This window comes from Phycodurus eques, chromosome 15 (genome assembly GCF_024500275.1).
Source record: "Phycodurus eques isolate BA_2022a chromosome 15, UOR_Pequ_1.1, whole genome shotgun sequence".
NCBI lineage: Eukaryota > Metazoa > Chordata > Actinopteri > Syngnathiformes > Syngnathidae > Phycodurus > Phycodurus eques.
In genome coordinates, this window is record NC_084539.1 from 22,062,919 (window position 1) to 22,086,996 (window position 24,078).

Below are 24,078 nucleotides of genomic sequence, written 5' to 3' on the forward strand. Positions count from 1 at the left end.
GATGGTCGAGTCAATTTTGTTTGATTTCTCATACTTTCCAGGTTAAAGCTAATGAATTTTTATTTTGGCTGGTCTAAGTTAATATAAATGAAGCAATCGAGAGGTTAAGCCCCTTAACGAGAAAAAAAAATCTTCTTTTTGCTCATCGCCACACCAACGAAACACAGTTTGAAGGTCGCAGATCCCTGCGGACATTTTGTCGCCGGAAGCCGAGCCTCGGAGGCCGCGGATGACACAACGCAAAACTTCCGCTTCTCTTCTTTCACCCGCATACGAGAATCCGATCCCACCCGAGCGGCACGGCCAACTGTGTGTGTGTGTGTGTGTGTGTGTGTGAGAGAGGAACTTGAAGCTTAAAGCGATGTCGGTCGGGTGGGCGGCATACGCAGTCTTTCTGTGACTGGCGCTGTGTGCTATAACGATATAAAAAACGTCTACAGTAAGTTATAACACTGTTGTATATCATGAATTTAGAATTGAGATTTAGATTTTAGATTGACCTATCCAGAGACAGTATTTACGGACCTGTAAACCCTCACGACTTTCTTCCTTGTCTTATTTTTTGTCTTCGTCTCTTATCCACGGACTCCTTCTCCACAGTGCCCCTAGTGTTGGGACTGGGAGAGCGCACTCGGGCCTTTAGAACAAAGTCGTTTTCCTAAAACTCAACTTCTGCAACAAGGGCATTTATTAGCACTTTTACTGGATAAATGGATTCTTTGAACGTGGTTGAACGATAATATTTTCAATGGCATTTATTTGGCCACTTGATAGTTGAGTTTTATTTGTAATATATTCTTCATTTTTCATTTATTTTCTATATACAGTGTTTTATTAAGAAATGGCGAAAAAATAACTTGCCATTCGTTTCATGCAAATGGAAGGTGTCAAATGTAAATAATAATATAATTACCCATCAGGAACACTCGTCTGCCATGCCACCCTCTGATTGGTTGGTCAGAGAAAAACAACTTGAACCTAATAATCAGCACCTGCGGTGAGTATGATGCATTTTGTTGACATTTTGTATGTTACTCGACAAATACTGATTGCGAAAGCGCTCCAGACGAGGAACGTGGCCCGGCTGCTGCGCTTTGATAAAGTAGCGATGGTCTCTACAATCGTGACGCGATCGTGGCGGTATGGAGAAGTGGCTGGAGTCCCCGCTCGAGGCCCGACGAGCAAACGCGGCGAACGCGCGGCCCGCCGCCGGCTTGGAAGTTGCGAGGAGCTCCGTGGAAGAGGAGAAAACAGCTGCTGTGTTGCGGGACGGAAGCTGCATAATTCATGTCGCGCTCCTTTTAGAAACAGCGGCTTCATCAGGACGCCGCCGCTTCACTGTTGCAGCTCAGCGCCACGGCTGTGCTGGCAAGTGCGTGTGTCGATTCCATTTGTGTTTTTTTTTGTTTTTTTGTTTTTTTTTGGGTGTGAGTTGTGGCGTTTTCTAGCGGCTTTCGCAGCGGCGTGTGCAAAGTGCGCGCGTTCACCTTGCTCTGCTCTTCACCCCGGCGCTTCCTGACTGCACTCTACAAGGCCATTAGAGCTCCCCGAGGTCCGCCCGGGCTGCTCCACTCTGTGTCGGCTTTCATGTGTCAGGAAAGGGGGGCTCCCGCGTACGCTGCGTGTGCTTTTATTAGCACAACACGGACACAATGGCGTTTCTTTCTCTCGTGTGTGCGTCAGATCATAGAGTGACAGCTGGCTGAAGCATACAATCCCAGCTGTAAAACGAAGTCAAAGACAGCCTTGTCCCCTTTTGTGTGTGCGTTTATTATTATTATTATTATTTTTTTTTTTAACAGCATCCGGTCCAGGCAAATCCGAATTTCGAGTCATGCGCCTTCAGTGTAGTATCACATTCCGCCACAACATGTCAGGGGGGCAGTACTGAGGTCTACCGGAGAGAAGAAGGAGCGGCAGGAACCGCCGCCGCAGTCGTGCCGTCGTGTGAAAGCGCCCGCTTTTGCGTCAAAATGGAGAAAGGCATTAGTGGAAGCTCACGAAGGCCGACAACCGATGTTTGGGGTCAAAGGGAAAATATTGCCGTCGAAATGTTGAATAATACCGACTATCGCTTATTTCAAATGCCTTTTAGCATATGTTTATTCAACACCTTTTCAGTTTTCCAAAATTCAACATAACTGAAATGTTAATCTTTCACTTGTCTTTGTTTTAAGTTCAACAAAACAAAAAAAAGGCAGGGAATTGCCAGCGTCTCTCATAAAGTTAATGGAAAATGTTGAATAAATAAATCAATAGTGCGCGAAAGTTTACCCAGTTTGAAATTGATCTCTTATCAGCCATCGGATTATTAAAAAAAAAAAGTTCCGATGCCGACAATTGGCCTATTCTTTGTCCTTTACCCATAAATTGTGTCAACAGCCAATCAAATAGGAATATTCTTAAGATGTCTTTTCCACATGCGCTGAGGGCTCTTTTAAATATGTATTTTGTTCCTCTCTGCGGTCTTTGATGTTATTCAAGAGTGACTTTTGCCAATCCCTCCTCAATATTGCGGATTATTCCATCGGCTCCGAACGCTTTCATCAGGCATGATGGATTACGGGATCTTGACCTCTGTGACCCTTCCAACATTCTCAGCTGCTTGCGCACAGCAAAGGTCACGGGACAACACGACGGAGCGGACCGTGGAAATCCACTTAAGTCCGCCACAAAACAAGCTGTTTTTATGTTTTCGATTACGGAACGGTTAAACATTCCGCGCATGCCGCCGTCGGGCCGCCGTGCCCTCGGACGAAGCTCGTCAATTAGCGGCCGGGCGGAAAGATCGGCATGTTAATTTGGGCTGAAATATTCGGACTCCGCCGCTAATTAGGTGCGGGCCGCGGCCGGAGGAGCGGCGCTGCGTAGCGGTCCCCCGGTGTCGCTTGGTCGGCCCGAGACGCCGTAGCCGAGAATTAGTTTTAATTAACTCGTAGCGCCTTCTGGAGCTTAATGAGGCTGCTCGGAATGGAGCCGACATGTTGCCGAAGATCGGACGTGCGCCGTACACGACAAAAAAATGAATATATATAATTTTTAAAAATATATATTTTTTAAAAAGGCACACAGAAACTAACAAAAAAGAACATAGAAATCTTACTTTCAGATCAAAATATACGGCAGAAAATTCAAAGCGGAACGCTGGGCTAAAAACCGTCACCATCTTAAAACGACAATAAACCAAAGTTAAGATTCGATTCCTGTCGCAATTTCTGACCCACAACGAGGATTTTGTCTCTCTTCTTAACCGGGTAGTCGAAATTCTCCCGCATTGGCGACCTCAATGAGTTTCGAGGCGTCGCAATTTCAGCTTTTTTTAGTCGTACTAGCCGTGGTTTCTTTCCCCTCTCGTCCACACCGAGCTGCATTAGCGTTAGCGTTAGCCAGACTTTTTGCTCACCCCGGTCAGGTGACCATCGCCGTCATCGTCGTCCTCATCTGTTGCCGGCACATTTTAGCGGCCTCTCGTCTACAAGCGAGCGGGAATCGTCAAGGTCACTTGATGGGAGCCGGAGGCGCGTGCGTGCGTGCGTACGATGCAAATCCACTGGCGGGATTGATTCGTCCCGCGCGTCCTAATGAGCACACACCTTGGCGGATTTACAGCAAAGTCAGGACCCTTAATGAGATCGAGCCGCGCCGGGGAAATGGGAGTACAGTACAGTAAGGCGATACAGTAGAACGCAGCCAAAGTGAAGTTTTATGGAAGCATACCCGTGCCATCTTTGTCGGAATTTCAATTCCCCGACAAAGATTTTCAAAAGGTTGAGCGTACATTTGCATTAGGTGCTGGCGAGCTATTCGTCCCGTGTCACATGACCACACCAATCGTAACTTGATTGGCTGTCCATACCTGCACTCGCCTTCAAAGGTTTGGGGCTCTCTTAGAAATAGCATTGGGAATTGATAAGAATTGATCAATTACAATTCCATTATCCGATACCGCTTATCGGTGTGATTCCTTATCGATTTTCTTATCAATTCTTATAGCCAACTATTCAGTGTTTCAGTACTTTTTGCGCAACTTGCTTTTCTCTATTGATGAGCTGAAAATGGCAAAATTCCCAAGAATGTCCACTTGTATGCCTTTCTGTGACTCTTCCGGTCTCTCTGTATCTCATAGGACACGTCGCGCTAGCTCCTCATTTCAGGTTGAACGACGCAAACGAGTGGGAAGTGTATGCTCTTGGTTTCCAGTGACAATTTAGCACCAAACCTAACAAAATAAAGAGTAGACTCTCTTCTCTCCCCCCCCCCCCCCCCAAAAAAACCAAAAAAATTCTTGTTTCTAGCTTCTTCCGTTCTTTAGTAATCAGCAGTCGAACATGGGTCAGTTTCACCAAAAACAGTTTCTGACCAAAAAACCGCAAAACAAGCTTTTTGTGAAAAGCGGAACAATGACTTCGATGCTAATATTTGTTGCGTTTGTGACCCGTGTCAAACTCAAGGCCCAGGGGCCAGATCTGGCCCGCCACATCATTTTATATGGCCCGCGAAAGCAAATCATGTGCGTCATCTTCCGTGTTTCTTGATCAAATCTGTACCAACATTTCAAATTGTCATACAGTATGTAAGAATTGTTTTTGTCATCAAACCCCTTTTTACTGCAACTTGAACAAACTACTATCCTTGACTTCTGATTTCAAAACTAGTTATTAATCAATTAGTTGTGTCTATGTAATAATTTGAGGAGCACTTTAAGTTTGTTGCTGCACGTAATCACGCACTTCATGTGTATAGTTGTGTGTTTACTGTTTTATTTGTTTACTGCTCCTCCCTGTGACTTTTAATTGCCCCTTTGGTGATGAATAAAGTGATTGGCTTGAATTGAGGCGATTCAACATTTACAGATGATGCTTTCTCTGGGAAAGCGTAACTACGATGTGGCGCGAGACAAAAAAATGAGTTGGATGTCATCTTGATCTCACGATGTCCAAATGTGGACAGAACGACAGAGCGCGAAGCAATTTGAATAGAATCAGGAAATGCATTGGTCCATTCATGGAATAAATGTTCATTGTTTTCTTTTTGTGAGTAGTTTACTGTATACGCAAGACTTTCTTCTTTTGATAAGGACATTTCTAAGTGACCACCAACTTTTTAACAGTGGTGTACATTGAAATAGGTTAGAAAAATCATAACAATAATCTGTAATAGGCATTACATGGGAATTGGGCACTTGGGCCTGCAGTGCAAATCCGGCAATAGATCCATACAGTATGATGTATGATGTGCATTGTGTATAAGGGAGAAAGAAGCGGCTCCGGTCTAATACGGCAACAAGAAACAATCACGTGGTTTTCCCCGCTTGGCCATAAATCAGACTTTCATCAGACATTCGGACGTGAGCGGGTGAGTCCGCAGCCAGAAACTCATTTGGGATTTAAACGCCACCGTCTTTGTGTCGCCGACGTGATTGAGCAAGTTGACGCGCGCGTGTGACAGCAAAGCGGCGACCGGCCGCGCCGGTATTAGTAACTCCACGAGTGCGACGGGCGCCTCCGGCCAACGGCCGCGTAATTCTCCCGCGCCTTCCGCCCCGTGACTTTATTAAAGGCCGGACTGCGGAGAGTTGACAAATGAGCTCAAGTCGATCGGGGCTGAGCAACGGCGCGCTGCTCGCGTTTGCCGCAGCAACACGAACGCGAGAGCGCAGCCTCGGATTCACGGTGTTCCCTCGCTATATCGCCGCTCATCGTTTTGTGCGCCCGCTGTATCGCGGACTACTTACGAACATGTCCGTGTCCAGTTGCCTTGATTCAACCTTTGCGGACAACTTACAAACATTTCGGACATACAATATATAAAGTGCTTCCGCAAGTCTGAATTTAGAGTTGAGCACCTTCAGTGTACTACTGAGGTCTAGTGGACGAGATGTAGTCTAATTGAAAGGAAGACGAGGCAGAGAAGGCCCCAACTCAGCTCCAGTAATACAGTTGTGAACAAGAGAGCAGAATGAATATGCAGTATGTCTGTGAGTATTGTTGTGTTTTAAAGTAGCCGTTGTCTGAAGGATTATGAATCTAAGCTAATTTACGTTAGCCCGTCTACGGCATTTTGCATTATGTTACTGTGAAGCTAGCAGACTTTCATTTTGACAAAAGTATACGGTAAGTTCAGCATTTGGGTGTTTAAATTTAATTATCTTTTTTGAATGCTGTTGTATTCTGTCCTTGTGTATTAAAGTAGCAGTTGTTTGAAGGTTTTAATGCGTTTTGCATTCTATTTTAGCATTGAGGAAGAGGACGAATGTGTTTAAACACACAATCTTTGATTTCCTTTGGTTGTATGCATCACTTTTGCAGTCAACATCAACCGGAAGTCACAAATAAACAGCTTGAAGCGCGGACGCCTCTGCCTCTAATTTCGAGAATTATGCTAGAGCGAGAGTCTTCTTTTCATTTCCTCAAAGTGATGTTATATGATCTCACAATTCTTGACAGTGAGTGAGAACAGTCACAAAGGAACTTAACAAGTGCATTTTCAAACTAATTCCATGTGGTTAACGTGCATAACTACTTCAAAAGCCGTCAATGGCAGCGAACGTTAATACGTTTATATATGCTTAAAGCATGTGGGAGGGGTAAAACTACAAAGTGTGTATTTAAAAAACCTATTGTGGGTGAGTCTGGAACATATCACCCGCGACAAATGGGGTTTCATGGGGTGTAATGAATTTAATAACTAGCCTCGTTAGCTGAGCTGGCTAAACTTTGTAGCTTTGAAACTAGGCCTCACATTAGTAGCATATGGTAAAATGTCTGGCCGAGCTTGGTAGCTCCGCGAGACCTTAGGTTAGTCGTGTAGCTTGAACATCTTGTGTATCGCGCTAAATAGCCAGCCTCGTTAGCTAAGTTTGCTAGTGCCACAGATCACAGTAATTCGGTCTCATGTGGGTGTGTAAGAACAGGCATTAAAGAATACTTGAAAAAGTGAGTTTTCTTAAGTTTCAATGTGTTTAGGATTTGTAAAAGTATTACAAATGTTTTTAAAATTAGTTTCTCTATATCACTGACTTTCTCCTTGCGCCGATGGTTCTGGAACATGTCCACCGCGATAAATAGGGGTTCTCATCACTCGCCACCCCCAGGGGTGCGCACACCACCATTTGGGAACCCCCGGTGTAGTGCCCCCCCCACCACCACCGCCAAATTGAAAGCTTAACTGGTGGTGCAGCTACAAGTTAAACTGACGAAAGCCTCGGTGTGACGGGTCCACCACATCCGCGGCGGGGTAACAACGCGGTGCGGCGGCGCGGGCGGCCCACGCGCTCTTGCGAGCCTGCGACGCGGTTTAAGAGAAGCCGAGCCAACGCCGAGACGCTCGGCATCAAAACACCCCCGCCGACTTGTGTGACATTGAAAGCAAAACCGCAACTTTGATGCCGAGTTTCGAGGAAACTTAACAACGCTTAGTCTGGACAAAGCACCCAATAGATTGCTCCATATCATAAAGAATGTCAAGGCGATGTCACATAGAATTGGGCCGAAAGATCCCAGAGACAAACTAGTTCTCTTTGAGGCTTTGGAAAGACGAGCTTCAGGACACAAGAAAACCTAAGTCCTGCATCTCAAAACAATGTTTACGTTCTTGTTTGGTTTAACTCTATATCGTGTTTTACCTATTCTCAACACAGGTCGCTGTTTTAAAATAATCATAATAATAACAATAATAAAAAGTCCATTTCAAAAAAAGACCCCAGCAGAGCTCCGTGATCTTCGCTGGCTTGTTGCGGCTCACGCTTAAATGTGCTCCCATTGATTTCTCTTTGTAACAAGGTTCCACGCCAGTTCCTCCGTGTCAGCGAACCGCTTATTAGCAGCCCGGTTTGTGTTGGGGTTTGTCGCTACGTTGCTTTGCGAGACCATCAAAAATGTTTTCCAAAAAATGAAAAGAAACGTGGGCGGGTCACCGGTGAGTTTTTTTTTTTTTTTTTTTTGCCGGCGGGTACAAACACAGCGAGCAAATGCGGCTTTTGATCAGAAAAAGCCCGGGCCGCAAGAAAGCGCAACTGAAAGATATTCGGCGCTACGAAAGCTGCCTAATGATGTAGTGTACAAAATCGAGCTTTGGACGACACGGAGGCTAATCTGGCCGCCGCTTTTTCAACTCGTCTTCCTGCCGCTCATTAGTCAGGAACGCAGGCCGGCCGCTCCCACGCAACCTTTTTTACCCGAGCCGGCGTAAAGGAAAAGAGCGCCGGCGGCAAAGTGACCTTCCGGATAGGGAGGCGGGCCCGGGGAATTTTCTGGCACTACTGATCTCCGGCAGCCTCAGTCGGGGTGCAGACAAAACCGGCCTGTGATGTGGTCAGCGTTGATTGACGACTGACGAGGGGGTTAGGCGGCGTGAATTTTAAGCGATGTTTCGTGTGAACGCTGATTGTACGACAAAACGGATCGGAAGGCTTCCCGAGACGACGGCCGATCAAAGAGCTCGTGTTTGTCGAAGGGAGGCAGCACAAGTGCGGGGAAGATTTCCAGAAAGTTTCCAGTAAATTTCCAAAAAGTTGGAAAGTTGACCTGGGGAATTTGGGAAATATTCCAAATTGGAAACTTTCCGTGGGAATTGAAGGTCTCACATTCAAGTTGGACCTCTTTAGTTGAACACAATGTTATTATTCTGTTGTATATGTTGCTGCTTTGTGTGTGTTAAGTAGCATTTGTCTGTAGGTTTATAATTAATGTACTATTTATGCTAATTTACGTTAGCCTGCCAATGGCGTTACATATTATATGTTAGCATTAAGCCAGTGGACTTTTGTTAGACGAAATGATTTGTTTCCTTGAACATTGTCGTGTTTAAATATACAATATTTCAATCCCATTTCTTTGATCTGTTCATTTTACAGTAAACGTCAACAAACGCACTTTGCCTCTGATTTCGAGGACTGCGCGAACGAGTCATTTCGCCAGTTGTACGAGGGTCTCCAATTTCTTGACCGCGAGAGAGTGAGAACAGGCACATTTTAATCCGTTTAAATATGTTTAAAGCATGTCATAGGGGTAAACCTATTTTTAAAAACTTTTTATATGGTCTCCCGGTATCTTATATTTCCAGCTATCGCGGGGTGCTCTGCAATGTATCGCTCACGGTTAACAGGAGTTCGCTTTGGAGTTCCATGAACTGACACAGCATCCCATGATCACAGCATTTGATGGCGGGAAATCGCCGCCTCGACTCCTTTCTCCCTTTTGGTAACGTTCACACTGAAGAGCAAGATGTTAGTCAAAAGGTCTACCCAAAATAATAATAATAATAATAATAATAATCAGGTTTTCCACAGAGTGTGAAAGGGGCATGATCACGAGCTGCGAGTAGGAACCACGATACATTTTTTTCGTCCTCCGCAAACAGCAAAAATAAGTCCCATCATTTTCTTCTTGGAACGAGGCATGCTTTGCAGGATATCGGCGAGCTTGTCTCAGCTTGATTTGTTTTGACACAAACACACGTGCCAGGCTGCAAAGATTCGGCCAAAGATTGAAGAAGCGTTGAGATCAGGCACTCGCTGTTCGCATCCAACAAGAAAAAGTAGAAGAAGAAGAAGGAGGAGGAGGAGAAGAAGGACAAGAAGAAGAAGTCTACTTAACCCTGAGAGATGTTGCTCACTTGTGCTCTAGTCACTAATTTATTCCGTTCATTAAACGGTGTCAAACAACGGGTCAGCACACTACTACACGATGAGAACACTTGCAAGGAGCTGCTGTCGGCCACAACTCAGGTCGAGACGCTCGCGCACTCCAGCTCCTGATGGCACTTACTTGACCACGCCCCTTAAAGGCACACATGCAACAGAATACTACAGTGTGCAAATCGTTCCACTTCATAAAAGCAGTTTATTTCCTTACACTGGATTTTATTGTGCTTCTATACAATACAGTGCTATTTTCTTGATTGAAAAAGGGAAAACAAAATATTGTGGTGCTCTTTTGGGGCTGCACGACAGACGAATGGCATTTCAGTTCATTCCAATAGAGAGGGGGGGGGGGGGGGGGGGAGTCTTTTCTATTGTCATTAACTGAATTAAAAGCCTGGCTACGGAATGAATTCAACTGGAAAGTTAAGGTATTACTGAGTAAACCTTTTATGCCATTTTTGTTTGGTGGTGTGCCTTCAGACTTTTTCAATTGTGCCTTGGCTCACTAAAAGTCGGGAAAGGCCGGTGTCAAGGACAACAAGGAAGGAAGGGTTCGGCGCGGGTGAGGTGCAGGTGGGGGCCTTTGACGTCTTCACTCCGTGTCACTTCTCGGACTTTCGTGTGCCTACATCAGCGGCGGAAGCCAGCGAATATCCCGTTGAAGACACCTCGTGCACACACACACACACACACACATGCGCTCACACGGGGCACCACAACTGCCTGCAGGGAAATCGAGAGCTCACGCGACAGCGATCTAGTGACTCTGGAGAGAAACACTGTGTGCGTGTGTCGAGTTAGCGGGGAGATAAATGAAGTACAAATTCCTTAAAGCTATCGGCTAGTCGCTAGCAGATAAGCGTAGCCGAACACTGTCACTGACGTTTTTAGGCTAATCTCCCTTCCGATAATTCGGTTACGGCTTTTACGGCGGACGCTGAGTGGTGCGCTAATGCCTCGGCTAGCTAGCTTCAAACCGCAACGCTGACTCGACACCCCGGCCTCGGGTCAATTACCGTCTGAAAATCGACAAGGGAAGCATAAGCGCAGGATTTAATGTTGCTACCTGAGAGATGAACGGCAACATGTCAACAGTGAGTGGTTAGCTCCTTTTACACTTACACGGCAATTACAAAAACAGGTCAGCTCCGCTATATGACATATATATATGTATGTATATATATATATATATATATATATATATATATATGTATATACACACACCTCCACCATACTGTATCACAGATGTACGTATCAGAAATAATTTTTTAATGGGTTTTTACAGTAGGCTATACAGGCATGTCCCAATTTACGCCTTCTCCGTGTGTGATCGAAGGAGTATAATACCATAATATCTATGCTAATTGCCTATGGTGTTTTGCATTATATGTTAGCATTGAGCGAGCTAGCTTTCGATTATTGGTCACTTTGCATAAAAGTGACCAATGCCCCCCACCCTTTGAAGCAGGTGTGCCAACTCCTATTTCAACACATCCGCCATGCGTATTAGCATACTTTAGTTTTCTACGCCGGTCACTCGTTGCTAACAAAGTTCACAAAGGGGCGGTGACAGACGGCAGGAAGAGCAAACACGGGAGGAAGGATGACGGCAAAGAAGGCGAATGTGGCGGTGCGGCGTGCTGCTTCCGCTGCAGCTTTGTTGCAGGATCAGGTTTTCTGTCGCGTGCGACTATTAAGGTAAGGCCGGGTTTAAAAAAATAAATAAAAACGCCGACCTGCCTCAGCGTTACTTTGTCGCAAATGTTGCGGCCAGATGCAATGACGAAAACATAAACTCTAAACAATTTAGTGTCACCCACATGTCTAGTTTTGGTGTTTCAACCAGATTGGTAACAATCACACAAAATCTCTGGGACAAGTTTGTCTATGAAGGAGCCTGGAAATGACCCTAAAGTGGCCGCTTCATACCAAAATGGACGACTTTTCCTTTTGGGCCATTATTTCCATTATTTTGCGGGCCTACTCATGGCAGACATGTCTACCAAAGTTCACGTTGCTGAGTTATACTGGCTTCGGACGTGACTTGTCAAAACCCGAACGAATTATTACACAAGCTTGATGTTTTAGGCTGAGTCATCAAAACGCACGACTTCCTGTCTCTTTTCGGACACGGCCTCTTTTTGACATTTTGGAGGGTCTAACCCATGATAGACATGCCTACCAAATTCCGCTACATTTGAGGGCTGAATTTTCAAAATTCTAATCATGAATTATTACAACTTTCACATTTATGGTGAGTCATCAAAATGCCGGACTTCATCTTTTCAGGCATAGGCTTGTGTGACTTCTTTGTGTCGATTGTCGATTCATGATGGACATTCCTGCTAAGTTCCATGCAACCAAATGAAACTGGATCTTGGGGCAGAATTTTCTAAACAATGCTGACTATATATGACCACAAGTTCCTGTTTAATGGCGAGTCATCAAATTGGCAGACTGCCTGTATCTTTTCAGCCAAGGCATCTTGAGACTTTCTTTTGTGGGTCTACACATAATATATTATCATATATAATATTCCTACCAAATATTTATATTCATATCTTTTCACTGGGATGAATACACTCGCAAAAGGTTTACGAGTTTGAAAAGTCGCGGGTGCTTCGCTGGTTATCGTTATCGTTATCGTGCCATTTTACTCGTACACTTTTGAGTTGCAACGCTTGGGGCTTAACGGCGCCGACATGCAAGGATGAATGTGCAGGATTTCAAGCGCACGGCCCAGCGCTTTCACGTCTTCCCGTTTAGCCGCGCGGCGCTCCCCACAAACGTATCGATCGTGTTCACATGAATGGCTACACGGGCAGCGCTGCAGAGGAGAGGCCGACCCTGCCTGCCGGGCCGCCTCGCCGCACATCATCATCTCGCTCAGCTCAGGAGGCTAATCTCCGGACGCGCCTGCGCCCACGCCGCCCGCTTTGTTTCCCACCCTGCGGGGGAACCCCCCGCAGCCGCTCGCACCCACAATCTGAAAGCTGTGGGAAAGTACATTACAAGCATCTCATTACCTAATAACATAGTTAGCCAAGTCATTTTGAACTTACTATCACAGTATGAACGAAAATAGCAATGTGCTTGCTAAAAATGGTAGCGTTGGCTCAAAAACGCCCCGGTTGTGTTACACGGTCATCTGTGGCTTGTTAGCGCTCGGCGCGATGCATTCGAGGATTGAAGCGCTTACGCCGGCAACGTGAGGATTTGCTACGGCAACTCAACTCGCTAACTAGTGCCCAATTACGCTTTACGTTTGGATTTAGTGAACGCCTGAAACAAGCTGTATGCGTCCAAAATTCCAATAAACATTTCTGGCAACGACAACACCAGAAATGAAGAGTAAGACAGTAACTCAATCATATTAAACTGCGAAAAATCTAAAGTTGGGAAAACTGTGTTTTACAGGCAGTGTGAAACGGCTGACACTTCCTCTGAAGATGGAACATTTCAATTCCTAAAGAACAGCGACAAGATTAAAAGGTGGGAAAACGTCTGGTTTTAAAGGGACGAAAGGAAAATAAATGTTGGGCCTTCTGTTGCGGCTCCGATGCCACTAAACATTTTTACACAACACAACTGTCGTAAAACTTTTTATGGTAGCGTGAAAGGGGCTCGTCCCGCCATTCCGTGTCGGTGCAGTCCATCCGGAACATGGAATTGATTTCCTCGGGGTCCACTTTAACATGAAACACTGGTGTAAATGTGATTGTAAACGGATAGCACCGCCTAAAAATACCACGTAATACCATTACACCCCATAATATCCATTTCCCCCCCATATCTCTGAGCTTGACCCGTGACCCCACTGCTCGAGATTCCAAAGACAGCCGCCCCATTGCCCACAATCCTCTGCTCTCTCACATTTACCCCGAGCCCCCCAGGAAATAAACAAAAGACCACCGCTCGTTACGTGTTGGTAACGCAACACCGCCACGGTAGAAAAAGGTTACGCTGGCCCACGGCCCACTTCACTATCAATCGTGGCGGTCAAAAATGTATCAGAACAGTTGTATTTTACCGGCAGTGTGAAAGGGGGCTAAACGTAAACGAATGCTATGTTATGTGAAAACATTTTTAGTTCGACTTCATCCACCCCTTCCGTGTCGTGTTTAAAAAAAAAAAACATTGACACGGGAAAAACAAAATCCACAAATTGATGTCTTTTACGGGCAGTGTGACAGGGGCTAAAGAGCAAGAAAATTACGTCGTACAACCACTTCCTGTCCGAAGCAATGACATCACCTGACCTTTCTCGGTTATGGTAAAATGGACGGGCGTTTTATGCGGCTGAGATGAATGAGTAACAGTCACACAGGTGACGCGGCAGCGGGGTCGGAGCCTTGGAGGCGGGGTGAGCAGATCAATGCAACCAAAAGCTGCGATCGATCCAGCTGCATTTATCCCGCCCCCGCAAGACCCCGCCCCCCACACGAGCCCTCAATGTCAACACGAAGCCGTAGCAGTAGACGGGAGAAACCGTAACCCGCTTGACCTGAGAGCAGCGGAATAAATCTCACTCTCGCTACGCCGCAGCTCGTTTAATGAAGGACATAATGGCTGGACCGCTGTTAGCATGCCGGCCGCCGGGACAGTAAATCTCCCGTCCTCCTCGGGGTGGGGGGGCAACACTTTGCAGCTGAACGCCAGGCAGTAAATCTGACATCGGCATCCCCGTCAAAGTCGCACTTTCCACCAATTCACTGGACCAATTGACGCAGTGAAATTTCAAGTGATTTAAAGTCATACTACCTTCGAAGACGGCAAAAGGACTTTTACAGGCAGTGTGGAAGGGGCTAAACGCGTGTAAATGTCAGGTCATCTCTTACGGCTCGGGTACTTCCTCCAAAGCCGGAAAATGTACACAGAACGGTGACGGGGAAAAAGGCCGCAAAAAGGCCCCTTTTTACAGAAAGTGTGAAAGGGGCTAAAGGTGGGTACACACAGGCTCTTCTGTTACAGCTCTGTCAGTACCGGAGAAAGCGGAAAATGGGTTCATACAGAATAGTGGCAGAGAGCAGAGGGGGGGAAACGAGCGCTTTTACAGGCAGTGTGAAAGGGGATAAAGGTGGCAAAATTCGGAGTCTTCTCTTATGGCTCTGATATTCCCTTCAAGTCGGAACCAGGACAGGACCGTGACGTGAGAAAAAGTTGGAAAAGCCGAGCGGATGCACACTCATCGACTTTGTGTGTGTGTGTGTGTGTGCATACGCGTGTGTGTGTGAGGCCTCCTGTGTTGACAGTTGGCTGGTGACTGCACCCCCTCGTCGGTGTCCTCGTGTGATCGGGGATCGATGCAAACCTTGTGGAGGTGCCTTTCACACAAACGTGCACACGCACAGACACACACGCACACACTCACACAGACACACTGCCAATAAAGGTTACAGTAACATCCTCTTTTTAAATGACAATTGGCAAGATTTGGAGAGTGGCATAAACCAACTCCTATTCTCCCATCCTCTCCCGTCAGGCAGAAGGCTACAGAGCATCTGGTGCAGGACTACCAGGTTGAGGAACAGTTGTTAGATTGTTAAACTCGCACGGTGCTCTGCAGCCCTGACACTTTTTTTGTGGCCCGCAGCATATACTGAAAATACCGTTTGACATGGCCTATACAATTCGTTTTGAAATATTTTTTAAAAAGGTTAAAAACACATAAAAATAAAAGGTTGGAGCAGTGTGAAAAGTTTGGATGTTGCTAAAGAAGGAGTTTTATCTTTATAATTTTGGACCTTTTTATGGAGCATTCACTTATCTGGTTGTCATATGAAGCGATATTGTCTAAATCGTCCACATTTTGTCATTAGGTCAAGGTTATGTTTTCCACATGCTGTACACATATGACGCAACAAAACATTTTTTTATAATGTATTTACATTTCATCATGTTTTTTTTTTTTTTATCAGTTTACTATTAGTGTCACGAACAAATGTGTGGTTCATTCCAAAATAATCTTTGCGGTTTTAATCCAAGAGTTGTGTTGGTGCATTCGTTCAAAATGAAGAAAAGCAATCAAAATGTATTGAAATATAATTATATTACTTTAAGAAAGTCATCGAACTAGTTCCACTACTGTTGCATTTTCAAGAGGGTAACTTGTCATTGTAACCAACTACATTTCCAAAGTCATCTTTGCAAACAAATCACTGCAAACCTCGTTTTCTACGCGACATCGTCTGATCAAATCGAATTTTTCCACGCTCGTTGCCGATCGCCTCAACGGGTCTGCTTTGTGGGAATGAGGTGTCTGTGTGTATTGGGGTCACTGGGGGGGGGTTATTTTTGGCTCCCCCTGGGCGGCGGCTGCACCTGATGCAGGTGAAGAGAGCACGGCTTCCAAGGTGAAACTTCTAACTAGGCGTTGCTAGGAAACCACTACATGCGTGCGTGCGTGTGTGTGTGTGTGTGTGTGTGTGTGTGCTGCTTCCTGTTTGAAGCACACGTTACGACAGGTGGTGCACAGTCTGATTCATATCTGGCCAATATGCGCAACAAAAGGCATGAAATATGATAGCATTTAAACATACAGGGACGGACACTATATTAGGTACACCCAGCGGCGGTAATTGGCACGTGCGAAGCGTGCGATCGCACAGCGCGGCATTGTTGGGGGGTGGCAACGCGCAGTTATAAAAGGGGCGATATTACTGGCAAAAAGTTGCCTGTACACGTAAATAAAAGTTGTGTGACTCTGGAACGAATTAAGTGACTTAAAATGAATTCCGCAAGGTGGGGGAGGGGGGAATTGCCGAGAAGGCGCGATGAGGTCATTGCGGAAGCGACGCCAAACTCCGCAGGCCGCCACGATTTTGTTCGCGGCAAGCTCTGCCAAACGGGCTACGCTGACGCTTCCTTCCGCGCTGGGCAGAAATACACAAAGAAGAAGACATGAGGAGTACGACAACACCAAAGGAAAATATACGGTATCGGTGCTTCTCGATACATTAAAATATGGTGGAAAACTTCATCTATTTCAACAGCTCAGCTCAAAAGTGAAATTCATATAATCTAAAGATTCAACACACGGATATGTCATATTTTAAGATGTATTGCTTTAAATTGTCATTATTATTAATTATTAAAATATTTTCGACGGGTGTGTTGCTTTTTTGTACAAACCCAATTCCAATGAAGGACGTTGTGTCAAACATAAATAAAAACAGAAAACAATGATTTGCAAATCATGTTCGACCTATATTGAATTGAATACACTACATAGACAAGATATTTAATGTTCAAACGGATCAACTTGATAATCAGGAACTTAGAATTTGATGGCTGCAACGCGTCCCAAAAAAGCTGGGACAGCGTCATGTTTGCCACTGTGTTCCATCACCTTTTCTTTTAGCAACATTCAATAAACGTTTGGGAACTGAGGACACTAATTATTGAAGCTTTGTAGGTGGAATTCTTTTCCCATTCTCGCTTGATGTTCAGCTTCAGCTGTTCAACAGTCCGGGGTCTCAGTTGTCGTATTTGACGCTTCATAATGCGCCACGCATTTTCAACGGGAGACAGGTCTAGACTGCAGGCAGGCCAGTCGAGTACCCGCCCTCTTTTACTACGTAGCCACGCTGTTGTAGCAAGTGCAGAACGGGGTTTGGCATTGTCTTGCTGAAATAAGCAGGGGCGTCCGTGAAAACGACGTCGCTTGGATGGCAGCGTATGTTTCTCCAAAACCTGTATGTAGCTTTCAGCATTAATGGAGCGTTCACAGATGTGTAAATGACCCATGCCATTGGCACTAACACAGCCCCATACCATCACAGATGCTGGTTTTTGAACTTTGCGTCCATAACGGTCCGGATGGTTCTTTTACTCTTTGGCCCTGGGGACACGACATCCACAATTTCCAAAAACAATTTGAAATGCGGACTCGTCGGACCGCAGAACACTTTTCCACTTTTCATCGGTCCATCTTAGATGAGGGCCCACAGAAGCCGGCGGCGTTTCTGGGTGTTGTTGCTAAATGGCTTTTGCTTTGCCTAGTAGAGTTTCAAGTTGCACTTACGGATGTAGCGCCGAACTGTACTTACTGACATTGGTTTTCTGAAGTGTTCCTGAGCCCGAGCGGCGATATCCTTTACACATCGATGTCGGTTTTTGATGCAGTGCCGCCTGAGGGATCGAAGGTCACGGGCATTCAATGTCGGTTTTCGGCCTTGCCGCTTACATGCAGTGATTTCTCCAGATTCTCGGAACCTTTTGACGATATTCTGGACCGCAGATGATGAAATCCCTCAATTCCTTGCGATTGTACGTTGAGGAACATTGTCCTTAAACCGTTGGACTATTTTCTCACGCACTTGTTCCCAAAGAGGTGAACCTCGCCCCATCTTTGCTTGTGAATGACTGAGCAATTGAGGGAAGCTCCTTTTCTACCCAATCATGGCACCCGCCTGTTCCCAATGAGCCTGTTCACCTGTGGGATGTTCCAAACACGTGTTTGATGAGCATTCCTCAACTTTCTCACTCTTTTTTGCCACCTGTCCCGTCTTTCTTTTTTGGAACGTGTTGCAGCCCTAAAATTCTAAGTTCATGATTATTTGCTAAAAACGATGACGTTTTTTAGTTTGAACATTAAATATCTTGTCTTTGTAGTATATTCAATTAAATATAGGTCGAACATGATTTGCAAATCATTGTATTCTGTTTTTATTTATGTTTACCACAACGTCCCAACTTCATTGGAATTGGGGTTGTATGAAAAATTCTACAATAAAATAAAAGCATATTTATTTTCAATGTTTCCAAATAATAAAGAATTATAAATATTAAAATGACATAATTGTGGGTTGGATTCCAATAATACAATAAATGGTAATGAATGCAGATATTTAAAAAAAGTTATTTTCATTGATAAAACATATAATACATACACACAAAGTTCTAACCTTAAAATGTATTTTTACTTCAGTGTATTACTTTTTTTTGGATGAAATCCAACTAATGAATCCAGAAATAATTTTGAAAATATAAATGTATCATTTTTATTATTTAGATCATTGAATAAAAGACAATTGATGTGCCACACAAGAGTGGTTTGGACTTTATTTTTTAAATGAGGCAGAAATTCATCACTCGTCATCAGCACACCTCTGGAACTTTGAACCACAACATTATTACACCGCTCTGTTATATTACCACCAAAAAGCTAATGTATTCATATAATTTTCGCAGATGTAAAAAGATGTGTGAGATAAGGTCATCATGCGAGAGGAGGGGGGAGGGGAAAAAAAAGACATCTGCGAAGAGGCGTGCGGCAGAAGCATGCACATTTTGCACCGTTGCAGCTCGGGACCACCCAGGATGGGGGCGGAGGGATTGGAGTGGTGGTGGGGGGATGCGACGCCCCTGCTGGACAGAGGTGGGGGTGCGGGCGGGGCGGTGGTGGGCGTCGGGACCAGGGCAGATAGTGATTGAAAGTGATGGGCAGAAGGATTTAGGCTGGGCATTAGAGAGAGAGAGAGAGAGAGAGAGAGAGAGAGAGTGTGAGCGAGAGGGAGGGATGACGAGAGAGAGAGAGAGAGAGAGAGAGAGTGCGAGCACCCGCCAGCATCCCGCGTGAAGCCCGTAAAGTGGGGAAGAGGAGGACAAAGAAGAGGAGGTGCGAGAGGAGAGAGAGAGAGAGAGAGAGAGAGGAGGGAGGAGGAGGAGGAAGACGACGAGCAGCCTTCCCTCAAAGTCAACATTTCTCTACTTTTGATACTCCTTTTCGCGCCGGACGGAGCGCCGCCTAGGACATCCTTGCCCGCCCTAGATTTACATCTCTTCATTTGATGTGTGTGTTTTTTCTTTGTGCCTGTATTTTTTAATGACAAACAGGAAACACACCAGCGGATGATCCGCGGCGGTCCCGTCAAAAGAGGGGAGGAGGGCGACCGTCCCGCGGATGCGCACGACTAGTAAGTGACGATGACCTACAAACACACGGAGCTCTTGCGTGACTTTTTCATTCCGTAGCTTGAATAGTATGAAGAAGAGTACAGCTTTTGCACTTTCAAATATGACCAAATTGGAGGGGCGGGTGGGGATCGGGCGCACACGCGCTACCGCACGGCAATATATCCCAATGAATAATCCGGATTGGATTCCATTAAATCGCATTTGCAACTCCACGTGCTCCGTTAAGTGGGGCACGGAGAAGGAGGGGATCGGAGGGGGGGGCGGGGGGGGGGGGGGCGGTGTGTGTGTGTGGGGGGGGGGGGGGGGGGGGGGGGCGGACTCCCCTTTTCAGTTTAAATCAGGGCTGTCCAAACTTTTTCCTCTGAGGGCCACTTGGACTTGAACTGATCAAGCGCCAGGCCCAGACGGTTACCCGGCGGACCTGAAGCCGAAACACGTGACATATTTGGAGTTTTATCCACTTCAATTGATCGACTAACTACATGGAATATTTTCTGCAAGGCTTAAGTAATACCGAATAAAGATGCTAAATATGAAACTTGTGAAACTTAACGCATTATATCCTGAATATACGGGGCCAGAACCAGTTCTGAAAGGGCCACGGCTCAAGATGTTGGACCATGATCAAGCAGTTGTGTACTGTTTATATATTATCTATATTTTTGACAAACTGCTACGTCAAGGCAAATCGGTTAGGATTTTTCAAGAGTTTGGGGTGGCCGGTAGCCCGGCATCCTCACTCGAATAGATCCGCCACCGCGCTGAAAAGCAGCCCGATTCCATCTCCGCAATAGGAAGCAAAACATTTTGCAATCTGTAGTAAGGTGACCAGTTTTAAAGTCGTTAACTTGACGATCGGGAATGTGATACGTTCACAAGTCTGACCTTGACACGGGGCAGAAAGAGGAGGAAAAGGTTTTTTGCGTCTAAAAATTCATTCTGAAATGCTGTTACTATTTTAGTAGGAAATTGTTCATTTGCATCTTTGCATGTGTAAAAAAGATCTACAGTATATAAAAAAACATTTATTATTAGTAGTGATAATTCCCATCAATCATTTCTCCCCCCCCCCCCCCCCCCCCCCCCCACCCATGGCATGTTGGTGTCGTAAAACACCCACTCCTTTCTCATTTTTTTCAACACACACACACACACACACATACGCACACTTCTGACGCTGCCCACCGTTCCCCTTTTTTTTTTTTTTTAATCGCATTGCGGACCATGTCAAATGTCCTTTTAAGTACATGCTGTGGACCAATGAAAATTTTACTTTGGGCTGCACATAGCCCCCTGGACATAGTTTGGACACGCCTGAACTGACTGACTGAAAAATTGGAATGTTCTGGGGTGCTTTTTGAGGCTTTCTTTGGGGAAAAGAAATTGTGATTGATTAAACTTGATATTTTTGAACAAAACATTTTGGATTTTTTTTTTGAACCCAAAAAAAAAAAAAAAAACAAGCTAACAAAAAAAAGAATCGAACGGCTTACTGAAGTGCAGTGTACGGTCGGTCCAAAAGGAGTCGAAAAAAGTCATTTCAATCCAACCGCTTCGCCATTAGCTCAGATAAATTGTCCATCAAGAATCCCAAAAATACTATAATACATGCATAACCTCCACATACTGCAAATACTGTACACAAATAAAACCTATACACTTCTCACATAAACACTCCTATATACACACTACACACTGTACACTATGGCCCCTTGCCCTCCATGTTCAGCATGCTTTTATATATTCTTTTCAACTACTTTATTGAATGGCTCTTGGGATAGTAAACGAAGACGATGGTCACCACTCAGGGGCGATGCCAGGGATTTGAAGCGCACTTCTTTGCCGACTTCGATGGTGCCAAATGATTACGGACAGTAGATTTATGTATAAGTCGGTGTGGAATTGGAATGTTTGCCGGGTCCCCGTCCTTGCGTGGATTTTCTCCCGGCACTCCGGCTTCCTCCTACCTTCCAAAAACATGCATGCTCGCGTCACTGAAGACTAAATTGTCCATTGTTGTGAGTGTGAATGGTTTGTGCCCTGTGATTGGCTGGTGATGATGTATCCTCTCTGTAGCTCCTCTCACAGGCACCATGAATACCTGTTTAAGGTTTTCTCTGGATAATCCAGCTTCCTCCCACATTCTAAAAACATGCCTGTTAGCGCCATTAGAGACTTCGAGACGAAAGACTAAATTGTCCCCAGGCGTGAATGTGACTGTGAATATTTGTCGCTATGTGTACTGTGCTTAGCTGGCGACGAAGGAACTTTCAAAGTTGGAAACGTTCCATGCGAGTAAACAGGGATTTCAACAGAAATGTACTCAACTGAACGCTGGCGCTTATTACGGAATTTAAATATAGTTGGGTGAAATAGATTGGTTTGAAATTACCTTTTGATATCACAACTTGGTAGCGAGGACTACTTTTGACGACATGAAGTTCCCCAACTCTCGTCTATTTGCACTTCTTAGCACTAAGATGCCATCAGATTGTGCCAAAGCAATACTGTCACGAATTTGGCCTAAAGAGAGCGGACCCACGCTATTTGCGGACGATAGCGACTGGGCCGGACCGCCGATTGCGAAAATCTGCCTATAATTGACGGACATTATAATTGCATTGGGGGGAAGAAAATAAATGCCAAAAATTCTTCGTTGAAGGCCTTGATTTAAAATAAAAAACACAAACGGTACCAAAATCAGTATCTCATGTTCGAGGGGCGTGTACACAACGGCTACTCCTGGAAATACGGGTACCGGTCTCTGTCTGTTGACTGCACCAGTAGTCAACAGCGGCCAATTCTGGGAATAACAGACTTGGTTCCGCTGCAAGAGGGCATTTTGAATTCCTACCAGACACTACCATTCTGTCCGTTAAAGCCGCAGTCTGTTGGTTCTGAGTCCGTAAAATCAAGGTTCCACTTCCAAAATTCCCCCCTGTTTAACTTACCCCCCCCCACCCCCACCGGCAACCTTCCTGGTGGCCACACCAGGGTTTACATGGCTCCCTAACACGCTATAGAAAATGGATGCCTTGAAAACAAGAAACAAGGGACTAAACTTGTCATGTTCCATCACGCAGGACAATCAAGAGGTCCGGAGTTCAGCTTATGGATTCACCCGAAGACACGGCCCCAGACCTGGCTTTGAGGCACGGATCTGCGTGAACACCCGGCACTCCCGGCGGCACTATGGTTAAAGTGCACGCCCGGACCATTCCCCAAAAGCAGCCCCTGAAACCGGAAGCAACAAAAGAACAGCGTCCCGAATCCCCGGGGACCATCTCCAGTCGTCTATTCATCCGCCAGTGAAAGTCAACCGAGGATGTCCGACGTTTCCCTATGATCGGCGCCCCATGCGCGTCCCCCCTCCGCCGAGTCCCGACCGCCGCCCCGTCTGCCATGCTCCTTCGGGTCGCGCTCTTGCTGCTGCGTTGCTCGGCCTCCGCGCTGGGGGGCCAGTACGAACTGTGCAAGTCCCTGGTGAGCACGGATGACGGTTCCGTGTGGGAGCAATACGCGTGCCAGCCCCGGTCCGAGTCCATGAAGGACTACATGAGGATCAAGGTGGACCCGCCCGGCATCACCTGCGGAAACCCGCCCGAGAGGTTCTGCACCCTGGTGAGTTTTTGCCACGTAAGGCTTGAGTGTGTGAAGTTGAGATCACTGTTTGGGGAAAATACGAAGAGATGGCAAAAGTGCTCACACTCTGTACTTCCGAAACACAAATGCTTTGTAATACTAAGTAAAAGCGGAAGGAGCCGTTTTGTTGACCTATTTTCTTGGCTCAAACATGCGGGCATAAAAAAGATGCGAGACGAAGTCGTATCCATTCTTCAGCGGGGCGTGGTTTCACACACACAACAGTCAGCAGACACACACACACAACGTTTGAGAGCAGAGATACCGGCATTATTTTTTCAAATCTTAGAAGCCTCATTTTATATTCACAATTCTTTTCACTTTATAGGGACTTTCAGTAAAAAATGTGTCTTTACTGTCAATTGCATACAATACCCATTTTGATAACTTGGCACAATGAAAAAAACAAAACAAACTGCAAACAAAATAGTTTCCCCCGTTTACGAACTTTCGAAGTAAGGCCGTGGATTGGGAATCCTGATTCTCCGAATCTGTTGCCGCGGTCGTTAGCGGCGCCTCCTTCACGTTCCTCAATTTCCGCCAAGTAGGACGCCAAGATCTCAAAAAGTTGTTGACTTTACGTCTTTCTATTTACGACTTTTTTCACGTCGTACGCGGAGGTTGAAAAAGTACTGAGCCTATTTTGACAAAGAGTAGAAAGGACAGATACGGTCGCTGTTTTCATATGGTGGGGAGTAAAACTAAAACGTCGACAAGTCCAGAGACCCGCAAAATCGACAGAAGTACACCAACAATGTAGTTATACTTGGTTACTTCCCAGCACGGAAAACAAGCAGGAAGCTTACAGGGCACGCAGGCAGGGGTGATTGAATTAAGATCTCCGGGGATCTTAGCAAGCGGGATGACACAAGTGC

General features: G+C 45.6%; 1 protein-coding gene across 8 annotated transcripts in view; it reads left to right on the forward strand.

The window, feature by feature from the left end:
* The first annotated feature begins 19,138 nt into the window (after positions 1 to 19,138).
* The window catches only part of ntng2b (netrin g2b), a 62,447-nt gene continuing 57,507 nt past the window's right edge, over positions 19,139 to 24,078 (forward strand). For all 8 annotated transcript variants that reach the window (XM_061698123.1, XM_061698124.1, XM_061698125.1 and 5 more), the window contains exons 1-2: positions 19,139 to 19,560; positions 22,645 to 23,182. In XM_061698123.1, coding sequence (XP_061554107.1) covers positions 22,904 to 23,182 — 279 coding nt within the window. In that variant the 5' untranslated portion in view covers positions 19,139 to 19,560; positions 22,645 to 22,903. The remainder of the gene's footprint in view (positions 19,561 to 22,644; positions 23,183 to 24,078) is intronic.